The 17301-nt window shown below is 38.0% G+C and overlaps 2 protein-coding genes across 2 annotated transcripts; one reads left to right on the top strand and one right to left on the bottom strand.

Moving 5' to 3' along the window:
- The first annotated feature begins 377 nt into the window (after positions 1-377).
- LOC142611410 (putative glycosyltransferase STELLO1) lies at positions 378-4934 on the top strand. Its single transcript, XM_075783529.1, has 3 exons — positions 378-2349; positions 3879-4005; positions 4168-4934. The coding sequence occupies exons 1-3, from the start codon at positions 653-655 to the stop codon at positions 4636-4638; spliced, it is 2295 nt and encodes a 764-aa protein (XP_075639644.1). The 5' UTR covers positions 378-652; the 3' UTR covers positions 4639-4934.
- Positions 4935-7020: 2086 nt separating this feature from the next.
- On the bottom strand, positions 7021-13279 carry LOC142610775 (magnesium-chelatase subunit ChlH, chloroplastic). The gene is made up of 5 exons (XM_075782708.1): positions 11685-13279; positions 11259-11341; positions 8562-10364; positions 7661-8137; positions 7021-7567 (listed from the first exon to the last, which is right to left on the bottom strand). The coding sequence occupies exons 1-5, from the start codon at positions 13093-13095 to the stop codon at positions 7190-7192; spliced, it is 4152 nt and encodes a 1383-aa protein (XP_075638823.1). The 5' UTR covers positions 13096-13279; the 3' UTR covers positions 7021-7189.
- Positions 13280-17301: the final 4022 nt, after the last annotated feature.

The following is a 17301-nucleotide window of genomic DNA, read 5'->3' as shown; positions in this document are numbered from 1 at the left end:
CCCAAAAACAGATCAGCAAACTCAAACCAATTGCATTGGGATGTAGTGTAGCTTGCAGCACCTCATGTTCAACAAAGACACCCCGCCATTTCCCAAATAATATAATCATCATCACGTTACATAATATAAAAAAAGTACACCTTATTAATCAACCCAACCAATTATAAATTGCCTTTAAAAAAAAAAAATCCAATCAATCCAACCATAATAAATTGTGCCGTGCCAAAGATATTCCACATCACATGCTATTGGAAAAAAGTAAAAAGAAAAATAAAGAAAAAAAAGAAAGCAAAACGTTAGGAGACAGAGACACCAGACCAAACCCCACAGACAACTATAAGCAGTTATATTGAAGCTTAAGAAACCCACCCAATCACCCAAATCATCCATACCTGTCGGCAGCAACCACAGGTCTTGAGTCTTGTACACAAAAACAAAATAAAAAAGAAAACAAAAGAGAGAAAGACGGAGTTACCGAAAGAGAAGCAAGAAAGAATTAGGAACTAAATGTTGCACAGTGTTTGTGTTACAGAGAGAGAGAGAGAGAGAGAGAGAGAGAGAGAGAGAGAGAGATAGAGATATCTGATACTCTACCAGTGTTTCAGATTCAGAGCTAAAGTGAGTGACAGTGAGTGAGTGAGTGAGTAATTCAATGTTGGTCCAAGACCGTTCTAGTTCAGCCCCGAAATCACCGAAAGGTCCGAAATCCAAGGTCAGAAATACTTTACAAAACCGCTTCTCTGAGGCCAAAGCTCTCGATTTCTCAACATGGTTTTCCGACAACCTTTACAAGATCGTCACCGTCCTCCTCCTCATCGCCACCGTCGCCGCCCTCTTCTTCCTCCGAAATGTCGGCGACACTGCCGCTCTCCTCTGCTTCGAAACCCGGGCCAAAAACCTCGAGAAGATCCAATTCCCCAACGTTAATTGGAATTCAATTTCACGCATTACCGACAGGTCCCCTTACGTTAATTTCCGAACAGAACGTTGGATCGTCGTCTCGGTCTCCAATTACCCAACCGATTCGCTCCGAAACCTCGTCAAGATCAGAGGCTGGCAAGTCCTCGCCATCGGTAATTCCAAAACGCCATCCGATTGGTCCCTCAAAGGTGCGATTTTTTTGTCTTTGGAACAACAAGCTCAGTTAGGTTTTCGTGTTGTGGATTTTCTTCCTTATGATTCTTATGTTAGAAAAACTGTTGGGTATTTGTTTGCGATCCAACACGGTGCGAAGAAGATCTTCGACGCCGACGATCGTGGAGATGTGATTGATGGGGATTTGGGTAAACATTTTGATGTAGAATTAGTTGGGGAAGATGCTAGGCAAGATGTTATATTGCAGTATAGTCATGATAATCCCAATCGGAGCGTAATTAACCCGTATATACATTTTGGGCAGCGGTCCGTTTGGCCTAGAGGGTTGCCATTGGAGAATGTGGGTGAAATTGGGCATGAAGAGTTTTACACTGAAGTGTTTGGTGGGAAACAGTTCATTCAGCAGGGGATTTCTAATGGTTTGCCTGATGTTGATTCCGTGTTTTATTTCACGAGGAAATCCAGTTTGGAAGCCTTTGATATTAGGTTTGATGAGCACACCCCAAAGGTGGCGTTGCCACAAGGAATGATGGTGCCGGTCAATTCTTTCAACACGATTTACCATTCTTCGGCATTTTGGGGTTTGATGCTTCCTGTTTCAGTTAGCACAATGGCTTCTGATGTGTTGAGAGGGTATTGGGGACAGAGGCTTTTGTGGGAAATTGGCGGTTATGTTGTAGTTTATCCCCCAACGGTTCATCGATATGATAGGATTGAGGGATACCCATTTTCAGAGGAGAAGGATCTTCATGTAAATGTAGGCCGTCTGATAAAGTTTTTGGTCTCGTGGAGATCAAATAAGCATAGATTGTTTGAAAAGGTTTTGGAATTAAGTTTTGCAATGGCTGAGGAGGGGTTTTGGTCTGATAAGGACTTGAAGTTTACAGCTGCTTGGCTTCAGGACTTGCTGGCTGTTGGATACCAGCAGCCGAGGCTAATGTCACTGGAATTGGATAGGCCACGGGCAAGTATTGGTCATGGAGATAGGAAAGAATTTGTCCCGCAAAAGTTGCCATCTGTTCATCTTGGGGTTGAGGAAACAGGAACGGTGAATTACGAGATTGCAAATTTGATTAGGTGGAGGAAGAATTTTGGGAATGTTGTGCTTATTATGTTTTGCAATGGGCCTGTGGAGCGTACTGCTCTTGAATGGAGATTGCTCTATGGGCGAATATTTAAAACGGTGATTATTTTGTCAGGGGCAAAGAACCCAGATCTTGCTGTTGAACGAGGCCAATGGGAGCAACTATACAAGTAAGTTGTTAACATAATGCATTTTTACTAATTATGTATACAATTTATTATCATTACTGTCTCGTCTTTGCATATTGTCAGACTATTGAATATTACTTTCCAAATGAGATGTTTTTTCAAAATTTATGCTTAGTGAGTGAAAACTTTGAGACAGTAGTATTTGTTGGCCATGTACAATCATGTGAAACTGTTGAGATTGTCATGAAATTATTATTGTTTCTTATTTGAACATGTTAATTGACAATGTATGACTTTAAGCAGCAATGAGGAGAGCAATAGTATTCATTTGCTGTGGCTCTACTCCTTTTGGTTTTCTGTTTTTCAATTTATCTATATTCAGGGTAATTAACTTTTAAATTCACGTAAAGTTGGTTCCATATGAGGTGTAATTTTCTATGAAACTTGAAATGAAAATTTGTGGAAGTTAGGAGAAGAACAAAAACATGCATATCTTATTGGATTGGATCTCTGGTGGTATATAAGATTTTATGGGTATTAGCTGTGAAGTACCTGAAAATGCTGTTATGAAGTAGCTTCCCAATATAAAGTTAACTTTTTGATAAACCAATATAAAGTTAGCTTGGAAAGGCTACTTTTTATACAAATTGCATCACTAAAAAAAGTTTGCGAATTAATAGTTATTGAACTTGAACTTCATGATGAAAATGGTAGATGGTAGATACATATCAGTTGTGGACTGAGTAGATCATTAGATTCAATCTAACACTAATCATGTGCTGGAAGCGCAACTCTTAGACCTGCTATTTCATCGGAGTTGACTTGGTAGTCATACTGCACCATCTGTTGTGTGTTGTTGGGATCTAGCCTCTAGGAAAGAGGTATACCCTACCTTTTCAAAGTTCTTTGTCCATAGATTTGGCCTGTGCTGTACTTGTTGGCCAAAAATGAAAAGAGAAGAATTTGGGGCACACTGTTAGGTGGTCCTAAAACACACTGGTTAATCTTGAAATTGAAGAATTTGGTCCAAAATCTGGTTTGGGAATAGTGTTGTTGTAACCTTCAAGTTGAAAGTGCTAACATTTGCCTACTTAGGCTCCAAATGGTTAAACAAAGAATTTAGATTTAGAAAAGGAGTGTTGTTACTGTTACAAATGTGAAGTCTGTAAGGCAGTGTGGATTTTTTAGAATCACTCTCCAAGTAGTCTCCCATTGCTACAAACATGAGTTATGATAAAATAGTTGGTCTCCCCCCCCTCTCTTAGCTTCATTTCCCCCAACCCAAATCCTATCCCTCTAGTTTGGTTTGGATCAGTGTTAGTTTGAGTTGTTGCTTATTATTAAATCAAAGTTCGCTTAGAAGCAACCTTAGGTTGTTATGTTGTCAATTTGTTTTATTCTTAATCATTCATTTACTATTGACGATGATGGAAAGCAGTAAGTGTAAAATTGAAGTTTTAACTGTTCTATATGTTGGCTTTTACCATATAATTATTTTGAAACTCTAGTTAGTTAACATGGTTAAAGTTTCATAATCATGCTGTCTAATTATTGTCTAATTCTCTTTTCAGGCACTTGCCTAAGATTTTTGATAGATATACCAGTGCAGAAGGATTTTTATTCCTTCAGGATGATACAATTCTTAATTACTGGAATTTGCTACAAGCAGACAGGAGTAAATTGTGGATTGCAAATAAGGTAATATACCTTCAATTATAACATCTATTTCCCTAATATGAATATTATGGTCTGACAAAGAAAATCTCGGACCACATATATTTTATCAATGATAAAAGTGGATTAGTTTTTTCATTGTAAACCATTATAACTGCTCTCTTTAACAAATTCAATGGGATTCAGGTCTCCAAGTCTTGGACTACTGTGTCAACCAATGGCAACTCAGATTGGTTTTCAAAACAAGCAGACATGGTAAAGAAAGTTGTTGGCATGATGCAAGCTCACTTCCACGTCAATTATAAGGAAAGCATAACGGATAGTCAGAGCATTGCTATATACAGTTCTGAGGTATTCTACATTCCCCAGCGCTTTGTAGCTGACTACGTCGAACTGGTTAATTTAGTGGGTGGTCTAGAAATCCATCAAAAAGTTGCAATCCCCATGTTCTTTGTATCAATGGATTCACCACAGAATTTTGACCCAGTGCTTAGTTCAATGATCTACAAGCAAAAACCACCTACAAATAATTCTTCAACACTTTATTCTGCTCAAGCAGCTGCAGTTCATCCATGGAATGTGTCAAGTGAACAAGATTTCATAAAGCTTATCAGAATAATGGCAGAAGGTGACCCTCTCCTAATGGAGTTAGTATGAAGGTAATGTGATACTAGAAACAACAGCAAGAGAGAGGAAGCAAGAAACATGTTCCACTTTTGTCAACAGTTTTACCAAACTGTATCTTTTTTTTTTTTTCCTTGTATTTTTTATTGAGGGAGGGGGGGGGGGGGGGGGAGGGTTTTTCGTTCTTTTTTTTTCTTTTTCTTTTTCTTCTTTCCATTTTTGTAGATTTACCTTGTATGATTCATTAATGATTGGAGATTCCCTCCACAGAAAAATGTAATCTTTTTTTCTTTTTGCTCATGAATATATGAAAAGAGAATTGTATTTAACATTGACAATTATTGTTTGATTGAATGGTTAAGATTTTTTGTAAAGGCTACATTGGATCTTGCTTGAATGACTTTGTGTTTTCAATAAGGAAATATAATGAAAAGTTGAGAGTTGCACGGTATAACAATGAATCTTCAATTTACCTAACCTTGTAATTATGACATGAAGGTCTTGTTGAATTGTTTTCTAAACCTCGCCTCCATAGCTGGCCTACTGGCTACTGCCAAAAATAATAATAAAAAAATAAAAAGGAGGTTGCATAGACTGTAAAAGGCTGTAACGCAGCGTTTATTAAGAGATTAGAGATGTATTGTTAATGCAAGGAGAAGCCTTCTTGAAGTAAATATGTCTATGATTGATGAAAATGATTACCAATTTCAGTTAAAAGAAGTAATGGGAAGAAAAAGCAAAATTGGTCTGATCTGTCATGTAGCGATGAAAAGAAGTTTGAGGAGAAAAGCTTGGTCCCTCGAGATTTAATTGTGAATGGTCCCCTGCATAGACTCTTTCATATTAATTTTTGTCCCCCTAACTCGCTTGTTCTTTTGATAGATTTCAAATGTGGGACCCGTATTACATTTAAATTTGAAAAGGAATGCTAGACAGCATTATGCGAGGATCATAGATGAAGATCCTGTATATAAACATATTGTCATTGATGTCAGATGCAAGGTCCTTTCACTCAAGAATTGGTTAAGATTCTTTAATTGAATTAGAAGATTTGCCGACTCATAACACTAATGTAATAGCATTATTGATATTAGCTTATTACCCTCTCTCTCTCTTTTCTTCTTCTTTTTTTTTTTTTATTTATTTATTTAAGTTCTTAAAAGTTTCCGCTGTAATTTTGAAGTCGTTTGTAGCCTGTTGCCGTCTGGTTGCATCTCTTGATGCTTGTAATCTGCACTAAGTTTCTGTTTTGAATAAATTTCTTTGTGTGGCCTGAAAGAAGTGATTTCTCCTAAATTTCTTCATATCTCTAGTTCAAATTATCCTACCAAACTGCTCTGGTCACTTCTTTTTCCTATTACCTCTCTTATAACAATTTAATTTTTTTTTTTCAGAACAAGGGATGGAAGAATCAATTATCTTGATCAATATCACTAATCACTATGATGGGTTGAACCATTATCCTCCTCTTTAGATGGGAGGAGAAATATTATTAGGTTATAAGACCATTTCTATTTTCTAAACACAATCAGTCTGAAGAGACAGGAGAAATATTCTATGCTATATTTCCCAACACAATTCGAGCTTTAGAAGAAGACAAAAAAATAGTAGGTAAAAAATTTACTTTTTGTCTCCATAAATATGGGTTGGTACCATTGGGTACTTAAAATGCAACCATATCAACTTAACCCCCAGGTTTATATTATATTATATTATATTATATTATGTTTTATATATATATATATATATATTGTTTCATTGTTCCCTTGATGCTACCTCACTCAGTGAAAATAATATTTCACCAACATAAAATGACCATCTCATTAAAAAAAAAAAAAATGACAAATCATTGTTCCGTTAATCATATAAGTAACACCATTAACGGCAATTAGTAAAGTACTAATACAACTTAGTTTTAAAACTTGAGAGACTAATTGTGCATATAAGGTAAACTTAAATGACCAACATTGTAATTTCGCTCATAAAATACCCCCGTCAACAGCTTAATGGCATTTTTCCATTCTTTTTTCCCTCTTTCCTTCACTACCAAAACCCTAGCATAGTTGAAGAGCCTATGCTTGTGGCTATTGTCTTAATGTTCTCAAATTATCTTCGTATAGGAGGGGTGAAGACTTGTTAGGAATTCAGATATCCAGTGCTTAGATCATATCAATTATCAACTGACCTTGTGGCAGAAATTACAAGAATTTATATATTTCTGGTATGTGATACTCTAGCCTCATTTTTTAAATTCTGGTTTAACACCTTTTTTTGTACTAGTCTGATGCTAACACTTATTCTAACTATTCAGGATTTATAGACCCATGAGAAATGACAATATTATAATGATAATGACAAAGTATTTGTTGTCACTAACTTATAATGTAAAGGCAATAGCAACAGCAAACAGAAGGCTGTATCCCCGAAAATGAATTAAATTACTCTGGGCAATGGATAAACAAATTCACATTACATACATTCTGCAAAATTACAGCAATGTACCCTACAGAGAGAGAAAGTCAAGGAAATTATCAGTGTTTTTGGTATTTGCACTTTACAAACTTTCTCACAGTTGATTTGCAGTTCACCTATCAATCCCTTCAATCTTGTCTTCCACTTCTGAGTACAACTGCCTTAATCTCTCAATGTTCTGTTCAGAGGTCTCCCAGTACCCGCGTCCATTGGCCTCCAAGAAAGTTTGAACCAACTTCCTGAAGGAATTTGGATTTTTGCTCATTAGCCTGTTCAACATATCCTCATCCTGAATGAAAGTCGAGTTGGCCTCTTCATACACCCAATTATCAACTTGGCCAGAAGTTGCACTCCACCCAACTGTATTAGTAAGCCTTTTCTCAATTTCACGAACACCCTCGTATCCACTAGCCATCATTCCTTCATACCACTTGGGGTTCAACAACTTTGTCCGCGCATCAAGACGCACAGTCTCAGAAAGGGTACGTACCTGCAATTCAAGAAACCAATACAATTAATGGTATCACTTGGTCTAGTTATGGTTTTTACATCATAAGAAATAAATTAAGATTCTATGTCTCACCTGAGCATTAGCTGTGGTGGTGTCGGCAACATATGCACTAGGCTTCTTCCCATCCTTCCTCAGGTTCTGTACTAGATTAGTTGGGTCTGAGTCAAAGTAGTGACTCACATCAGTGAGTGAGATCTCTGAAGAATCAAGGTTTTGGAATGTGGCATCAGCTGTGCTTAGAGCCATCTCAAAAACTTTTCTTTTCTCAGTCATGCCTACACCAGGGGCATCACTATCAAAAGCAAAAGACTTTCGGCTCAAGTACATGTCTTGAAGCTGCTTCTCGTCATTCCACGAAGAATTCTCCACAGCAAGATTTATGTTCGAGGAGTAGGACCCTGAGGCATTGGAGAAAACCCGAGTTGCAGCTTCCCGAACACCAATCCCAAGGGTTTTGGCTTGTTCTAGAGCATGCTTCCTCACATAGTTTTGGTCTTCTGGCTCATCTAGTTCAGCTACCATCTTTACTGCCCGGTCCAGGAGATTCATCTGTGAAGAAAATAAAGAATTTTGATGAAAATTTCATTAGCAGGACTGCCAGGAAATGGTAAAACGCAGTTCAAAAAAGGAGGGGGGAGAGAATGAGAAGAACATAATGTCTTGATAGAAATAGGTGATACCCCTTCATTCAAGGTTTTGATTTCAAGTTAGGACATGAATTACAGTGCTGCAGAATTTAAAATCATACCTAAATGGCACTGTTTAGAAAATATAATCAAAATACTAAGAATTGTAAATTGATATCTCTTACCTTATGTAAGAATTAAGATTAAAAATCCTGATTCACAGCATATTAGTTCACAAAAACTATAATTCTACAATTATTGAGGTATACCTGGCACTCCATATGACCCTTCTTATATCATTTAATGTTAGAATCTACACGAATGGGAATGATGATTAGGATTTATACCTGATTGATAAAGAGATCTCTGAACACTCCAGAGCAATTAACAACGACATCAATCCTAGGCCTTCCAAGCTCTTCAAGGCTTACTGGCTCCACCCGGTTCACTCGACCTAATGAATCAGCAATTGGCATCACACCAACCATCCACAAGACCTGAGCCAAGGACTCACCATAGGTCTTAATATTATCTGTTCCCCACAATACAAGTGCTACTGTCTCAGGATACTTTCCCCCATTGTCAGCCTTCTGCCTCTCTATCAACCTCTCCACCACAATTTTTGCACTCTGCATTGCTGCTGTTGTGGGAATAGATTGTGGATCAAGTGCATGAATATTCTTTCCTGTTGGCAATACTTTTGGGTTTCTAATTGGGTCACCACCAGGCCCTGGAAGCACATATTTTCCCTCTAATGCTTGTTTCAAACTCCCCAACTCATTATCAGCCACAACCAGCTTTAAACACTCTCCTAAAAACTGAAACAATGTTCTAAGTTTTTCCCTATCAGCCCTGTAAAATTTTGTGTTAGACAAGTACTGAATCCATGGTTCATTTATGCCAAACCCAAGGATCGAACTCAGTTTATCAGCTACATCCACAACTTGGCCCTTCTTATTGGTTGTTTTCTCAACAAAGGAAGTAATTGCTCCACGTGATGCCTCAGTTATTTGCCGAAGAAGCTCTACATCCTTCAAAATTCCTTTGTCACTCCCTCTATAGACTTCCTCTATATCTCTTCCTACAGTCTCAGCTAGTATATCTGGGAGTGATGAAATTCCATCTTCAGGACGGTTTAGCGCAGCAATGTTAACCAGAGTTGCAACTGCTTCCATGGCTGATGGAGGCTCACCAATGACATGGAGCCCACAAGGCAAAAGGCGGGATTCAATCTCCATGATCTTGGAATATACCTTTCCAACCACAAGATCTCTTTCATTTGCTGAGATTGCCTCTCCCTCATCAGGGAATTTCACATCCTTGTCAAGATTACATTGTTTAGCCGTGCTGATGATAGAGCTCACAATTTGTGGCCCACGGCCAGTGTCTTTAAGGGATTGATATGAGGAGATGAGCTCACTTAACTGCTTAAGCCCCTTGTATAGCCCAGCATTTTCTGCCGGGGGAGTTAGATAGCTGATGGTATTGGCATAGCTCCGGCGCTTTGCTATTGTTGCTTCAGATGGGTTATTAGCTGCATAGTAATAGATATTGGGAATATTCCCAATCAGACTGTCAGGGTAGCAGACATCACTCATTCCAACCTGTTTTCCAGGCATGAATTCAAGTGATCCATGAGTGCCAAAGTGAAGAACAGCATCAGCTTTGAAAATTTTCTCAACAAAAGAGTAATATGCTGCAAAGCCATGATGTGGGCTAGCTGATTTGGAGAACAACAGCCGCATCGGGTCACCCTCGTAGCCAAATGTGGGCTGAACCCCAATGAATACATTACCATACTGTTTACCATATACCAATAGACTCTCTCCATCAGAGTTTAGATTCCCAGGAGGTTTTCCCCAGTTTTCCTCCAATGCTGTGGCATAGGGAGTTAAGCTTTGGTATTCACGGACGCCCATTTTGTAAGCAATGTTCAGATTTGGGCTGCTGAATTGAGCTTCTTTGTCATGAATTACATCTTCAATCAAGGCTTCTGAAGTCTCTGGTAGGCCCTCAACATTGTAACCATCCCTGTGGAGTTCTTTTAGAACTGAGTAGATGGATGAAAAGACATTAAGGTAGGCTGCTGTTCCCACATTTCCTTTGTCAGGAGGGAAACTGAAGACTGTGATTGCTAGCTTCTTCTCTGCCTGCATCAGTGCATGTATTTATCAAAATAAGCTCAGGAAAACAAAAATCTAATTGCCTTTAAGTACATTCTCTACAGAAAAGAAAAGACAGAACATCACTTAAGACTGTGATTGCTAGCTTCTTCTCTGCCTGCATCAGTGCATGTATTTATCAAAATAAGCTCAGGAAAACAAAAATCTAATTGCCTTTAAGTACATTCTCTACAGAAAAGAAAAGACAGAACATCACTTAAGGAATGAAGTTTCAAATTACAAATCAAATACAGATCATGAAGTACAGTTTCTAAGCAAAACAACTAACAGTCAAGGATTTTCTACAATGTGAAACAGATGAGGTAAATGAAATAGGAATCTTCAACATGTCCACTGAAACTACTTGGATTCTAGGTAATGACAAAGTTCAGAATAAAAGGCATTTTAATCCTTCTCATTATTGTCAACATCCAAATCATGCTCTAAAATACTAAGCATCACGGCCAATTCATATATATATATATATATATTGGTGAACATACACCCATGAATAAGCTAAATTATTAGCAAATATGGATTAGAAAATAAGCTAGTCGGATACAAAGGTCTAGAGCAACATCATTACATCAATAACTCTTAGTATTCTTAATTGGTAAGTCAACATCCTCATAATTATTTTCAACACTTTTCTCCAAAGTCATTTGTAATTTTGATTTCAAAATTTTGAAACACAAACAATTCTGTGTTAGTCACTACTACACATAGAAGCTTTTCTGAGGCTGGAACTCTTTAAAGCTGACTTAGGTTTTCTAGTATTTGCAAATCATATTGTAAAAGGGAAAATAATAATAAAGTTACCATAAGCTATCTAGGAAAACACTATTTATTGGGAGAGAGTATTTAGCACAAATGAAAATATACCTTTGATTTCCTCTTCAATTCACCCCATCTGATTGCTCTAGTACAAAGTTGCTCCACCCTCTTGTGAAGAGCATGTGATTTTCCTGCAATCACATTACACCGTTAATTAACCCTTAAGAAAGAGGGCATCTGAGATAGAGTGTACTGAGTCAAATTGAAACAAGACAAGGCAGCTATAAAACTACTTCAGCTCGCGTAATAAAACCATTTAAAATAAAATGTAATTTATGGCTAGAGTGGGTCTGAGTGTGTACTTGTTTTCAGAAGTAAATACTACACTTGATTTAAAAACCAAAACTTGCTTTTGGTTTTTTTCTGAGAGTATTTCCAAGGTGATGACTTAACTATAATCAGACTATAAAAGCAATAACAATAAAATGAAGTTCTAACAACAATAGAAATAATTGATAAGGAAGATATATTTGCCTGTTCTAGGATCCCGACCGGCAAAAACAATGGGCTCCATGCCTCCATCTAGCTCTGGCAGAGCAACTTGCAAAGCTACCTGAATTGGGTGAAGCCCCAAAGTACTATTCAACCATTCCTCAGTTGTCTGAAATACCAGAGGCAATGCAACAAGATAAGGCACATCAAGCTTCCTCAGTGCCTCAACAGCCCTGGGATGATCCTGCCTGGCTGGCCCCCCGACAAGTGCAAAACCAGTAAGTGATATCACTGAATGCACAAACGGCTTCTTCGTGATAGGATCAATCAAATACCTCTCCACAGGCCCTGAAAAGTCAAGCCCACCAGCGAAAATTGGAATCACTTTAGCCCCTCTTGCCTCCAATTCCATAATCACAGCCACATAGTGACTCTCATCCCCAGTAACAATGTGACTTCGCTGCAAAATCAGACCAACAATTGGTGCATTTGGACCCTTAAGCTTCTCATTAGCATCCTTTCTAGTACCATACCAATTCAAATACTCCTTCACATCCTCATACATACAAGGAGCCAAAGGATGCCAAACCCCACTATCCAAATATAAAACCGGGTCCGAATACTCAATCTTGATCCCCTTCAGGGCAGGCACATAAGACCCAGAAATCATTTTCAAGAAATTCTGCAGATTATCCGGTGAGCCTCCTAGCCAAAACTGCAAACTAAGTATATAAAGCCTAGCATCCTGAGCCTTATCACTAGGCAAATATTTCAAAACCTTAGGCAAAGTCCTTACAAGCTTTAACATACTGTCTGCAAACCCAGCAGACTGCTTCTTCCTCTTAAAGAGCTGGAAAAAGGGGCTCTTTGACTGTCCCAGCTGTGACATACTGAAAGACCCCAGCTTGTTGAGTCTCATTACCTCAGGCATTGAAGGAAACACCAACACTGCATCAAGTCTTTCCCTTTCTTTCTCCACAGCATCCTTAACCTTCAAGGCAAGCTCCTCAACAAAAATCAAAGACCCAATAAAGATATTGGCATCCTCAAGGTCTTTACAGAAGGCTTTATATGTTGATTCATCACGAAGCTCTTCAACCAAGTAACCAACGACTTGAAAGGAAGCGTTCCTCTGGTTTTGGTTGAGAGCCTGGACTGCGGCTGTGAGTGATGATTGGTATTGTGCTTCTAAGACTACATAGACAATTTTGACTGTAGGGAGACCCTGTTTGTTGTCTGGGACAATTCTACGAACTTCTGGGCTGGTTTGCGTGAATAGGCCATTGCCAATTGCTGCACATTTTACTTTTAAAATGGAGGACTTTGATGGGTTGGTTTGGTGGGGTTTCTTGGGGAGGAAAGAGTGAAGAAAGTAATGCTTTGTAGAGAGAGAAGAAAGGTGGTCAGCTTTGGAGGTTGGTAACGTAAATGGTGAAGAGACTAAAGAAGCCATTTAAGAAAATTGAGTAAAGGGTTTCACTCTCAGTGTCTGTAAATGATAGTGGAGATAAAAGAGAGAGAGGAAGGGAGTGGTCTGTGCTTTAGTTTCGAATTCAGTGTTTCATCCTCTTCTTTCTGTATTTTTTCTTTTCTTAGGAAGGCTAAGGTCCTGGCTTTATATTTTTGTGTGTAAAGGTGTTGAGAAATGAAATAGTTGGTTTTTATGGTTAGTGGTGGAGTGAGGAACACGTGACAAAATGGGTGGTGTAGGAGTCTATAGAGTGTGTGAGTTAATTTTGAGGTTGAGTTTGCTTTGCAGGATGTGAACAGAGAGAGGCAATGCAATGGTGTGGTCTACTTGCCTATCTATTAGTGTCTTTATGATGGAGTTTCCTGGATTTTGATTGGTTAGAGTGGATTACCCATGAGAAGCAGAGTGGATGATGATGGTACTGATGATAGAAGATGAATTGGCAAGATTTTTCTTTCACTTCAACGGTGGGCCTTTTCGGCTTTTACTTGTAAAAAGATTCTTGTTTTTGAGTTTGTGCTTCTCATTGAAAAGGAGTTGATATTTTTCTGTGATACCCATGGCCATGGGACCAGGTGCGTTGCTTTATGCCAAGCAATCAACGACCCAATAAATAGAGATATAAAGAAGAGCACACTGTTTATGTTTCACTCACTCTCTCTCTCTCTCTCTGGACCTCGTACTCATAGTCATAGAGATATAAAGAAGAGCATACTGTCATTGGGCTAAACAAAAACATAGTACAGCCATGAGAAAGCCCACTAAAATTCGAGGCCCAAAAAAAGCTACTGTAGCAAAATCTATGTGCCTTTTCCTGCTTGGACATTTCTCACATCGTTAGAACTTGGATCTTACACGGATAGTTTGAATGCATAGCAGTGAGAGAACTTCCACAGACGGACTCATGGACCAACAAATAAAAATATGGATTTTTTTAGCCAATGCACTAGGAGGAATCCATTGGGTTTCACTGCATTGAAAAGTAAAACAAGCATCCAAAGCAAACAAGCATATACTATGCTTCTTTAATTGACTTGTACCGGTTATTCTATGGGACTCACACAAATGTTGCAATACACTTTGACACAACTTGCACATTTGTCAATGTATGATTGCACATTTGTTAATCTAGATCTGGCGGCTTCCATTTGGTATGCTTTTTGTGTCCTAGCTTCAGGTTGGCTGGGAGGGTGTGTTGAAACTCAGCCATCCTTTCCTTCGACAAACTGAGGATTTGGTTTAGCCGATGTTCGGAGGTCTTTTTCGATTGCTTGGCCACGTGTAGTCCTTTGAAGGGGTGATTTTGCTAGACTTGGGTTCGTTTGGAGAGTTGCGTTCCGAAACTCAACATTGGGCCACATGATCCAACGGCTACCGGCGTACTTTTAAGCCTACAAAACCATTAAAACTAAAGTCTAAGAATCATGATAATGGTTGAATAAATATATAATATGTGTTTGATATGATAGCTTTGATTAGTAGTTGTAATAACGGTTGAGATAAAGTAGTATTTATTTAAAGTTAAAGTAATCATGTACTCAATGAAGTAAATTTAAAGATATGGAAGCAAAATCACTTATTTTTATATGGTTTATTGCTCCAGTTGTGTTGCATTAGTGAGCTGATAGGATTCTAACAGAATGCCAGCAATAGAGGCTAGTTAAGCTTGCCCCTTTTATTATGCATTTAAATGAGTTTAAGCCTTGGTTAATAGTTGTAATAGTAGTTGGAATAAAGTAATATGTATTTAAATGTGAAGTAATCATGTACTCAATAATGTATATTTAAAGATATGGAAGCAAAATCACTTATCTTTGTATGCTTTGTAGCTCCAGCTGTATAGCGTTAGTGAGTTGATTATATCCCCGCAAAGTGATTCCAGCAGTAGAGATGCAGTTTGCTATGATAATTTCAAGATCAAAGGGAAAAATGGGTGCAATTGGAGGGAGAGAGAGTATGCCCAGCTGTGTGTAGGGGTTGGTTAAGCTTACCCCTCTTATCATGTACTTAAATGAGTTTTTCCCTTGACAATGCCCTTTTAGTTGTTGTGAAGTTATGAATAGTATTGTCTTCTATGAGAAGGGCTTTTGTATAGAGTATTTGTGCCTTATAAGAGAAGGGCTTTAATGTAAGATCTTGGTGCCTTCTAAGAGAAGGGCTTTAGTAATAGAAATTCATGCCTTTCATGAGAAGAGCTTTTAGTATGAGTACTTGATATCTCTTAAGAAGTGTGGAGATTGTAAAAGATATAGATGTTTTGTGAGATGTAGTATTTGTAATATGTATGATATATGGAAGTATGAGAAATATGGAGATTAAGGATAGTAAAAATATGAGATTATAATAGTTGGAGAAGTTGTAGAGATTGCTTTCCAAGAGGAAAGATTTTGTAAGAGAAGAGAATGGAGATGTGTTTAGGTATTTGGAGATAGGAGATGTGTTTAGGTATTTGGAGATAGGAGCAATAAGATAGGTGTACTTTCTGAATATGGAGAGTGAGAGAATGAGCATAAAAGGGGTAATAGTGCTGTAGTGTGTTTAGCAATGTTGTTGGGATTTATTGCTGGGATGAACAGGAGCTTATAAAGAGCTCATAAGTGGGGAGTAAGGGAGTATTTGAGAGCTAGGGGTGTGGTCTTAGAGAGAGTATATGTAGCTTAGAAAGAGTGTATGTAGTAAGTAATGAGTCATTTGGTAGTATGGGCAGTGAGAGAGAAAGAGTTTAGCAGGGCTGCTGGGTAAGTCTACTAAAGAATGGATAAAGGCTTATGAAGACCATTTATGAGCTAAGGGCAAAAGAGTTTTGTTCTTAATTTGGAAATTAAAATCTCAGAACTTCATTAAAAGCTTAAGAAGATAATTGGAGGGAGAGAGAATAGAGAAGTTTTTTGAGAGAGTTGTTCTTCTCCCTTGGTTTCCCCTTTGAGGTGTTGATGGTGGGTTCTATTTAGCTGAGTTTAAGGGGGGGGGGGGTTTAGCAAATAATCTTAGTCAAAATCTGCCCCAAATAGTAATGAATCTTCAGAGAATCCATCCTAAGATTTGACCAAAAATGATATGTTTAGCTTTAAGATGTTCTTGTTGTTTTGGGTAAGAGCTACTGGGGAAAGAACAGCAGAAAAGGAAGGTATTTTGGCAAGAAAAAGATAGTTACTTTAGTTAGTTTTGGTTTTAGCCAAACGTGAAAAATCAGTAATGCTAAGGCTGCTGGGTCAGCTATTACATCTGCTTTGAAAAAGCTGTCCCAACTGTCAAGAAAAGCTATGACAGCTATCATGAGATAGCTGTCACAGCTGTTATAAGACAGTTGTTGCTTTGAGCAGAAGCAGATGAGGTTAGCTGGGTGATTTCAGATGGCTGGAGAGGACATTCAGCATTTATTTTATGGATTTGGCTGAAAATGGTAAGATCTCTTTCAAGGATATCTTGCTATTTTGGGTATAGTAGTTGGTTGCTAGGATTTCAGCATTAAATGGCCGATGATATCACTTTCAACTAGGTGTCAAGTGCTGAATACACTGCTAGAGTTCTACTGGAAATGTTTCCCTTTTGGGTGTTTGTGTTTTTGGTGCAAGGTTCCATTACAACACATTTCTAGTAGGTAATAGAATGGTTGGTTGAAAGTTAACGAAGCTTTAGAGATCTAGTTAAGGTCTCATTGTGTTGTGACTTAATCTTGGTGAGCAAAAAGAGTATTTAATGTTCTGCTTTGGCAACTGGCAGAGAAATATATGGTCTGATTGTGGCAGATAGCAACTGGGTATTAGAGATATCATGAATATTTTATATATAGTTGGAGATTAAAGATAGCTAATCAGATTAGGCCATGTGTTTGAGTTGGATTTTAGCTGAAAGTAGTAATAAGATTTATGTAGAATAATATAATGAAGTTTCCAAATTTGTATAGTAACAGCTGGGGATTGAATGAACAGTTATTTTCTCAGCAATTATATGGCTGTGAATATTGAGTATTTATCATATGATGAATATTAAATTTTAGAAAAAGAGCAATGGGGAATTTATCATCTAAAGTGCTATGTGATAAGAGATGCTTATCATATGTTACTTGCTACATACAAACTCAGCAAAGTTCAGAGAGTTGGAGAAGACATGCCAAGCAACATGTCTCTTTTATCAACTTTAAACCGATGAAGCTTTACTGAATATACCTCTTGGCCCTCCAAACCA

This window comes from Castanea sativa, chromosome 9 (genome assembly GCF_040712315.1).
Source record: "Castanea sativa cultivar Marrone di Chiusa Pesio chromosome 9, ASM4071231v1".
NCBI classification, from domain to species: Eukaryota; Viridiplantae; Streptophyta; class Magnoliopsida; order Fagales; family Fagaceae; genus Castanea; species Castanea sativa.
This window is presented reverse-complemented; position numbering and strand designations above follow the sequence as displayed.

Bases quoted from the DNA above. Each gene is read 5' to 3' on its own strand.
- LOC142610775 (XM_075782708.1), bottom strand. From the start codon at position 13,095: ATGGCTTCTTTAGTCTCTTCACCATTTACGTTACCAACCTCCAAAGCT. The intron at 11,342-11,684 runs GCAAATATATCT...ATGTGATTGCAG, and splicing joins CGGTCGGGATCCTAGAACAG to GAAAATCACATGCTCTTCAC. The intron at 7,568-7,660 runs GTGAGACATAGA...CTTGAATTGCAG, and splicing joins CCACCACAGCTAATGCTCAG to GTACGTACCCTTTCTGAGAC.
- LOC142611410 (XM_075783529.1), top strand. From the start codon at position 653: ATGTTGGTCCAAGACCGTTCTAGTTCAGCCCCGAAATCACCGAAAGGT. The intron at 2,350-3,878 runs GTAAGTTGTTAA...TTCTCTTTTCAG, and splicing joins CAATGGGAGCAACTATACAA to GCACTTGCCTAAGATTTTTG. The intron at 4,006-4,167 runs GTAATATACCTT...AATGGGATTCAG, and splicing joins AATTGTGGATTGCAAATAAG to GTCTCCAAGTCTTGGACTAC.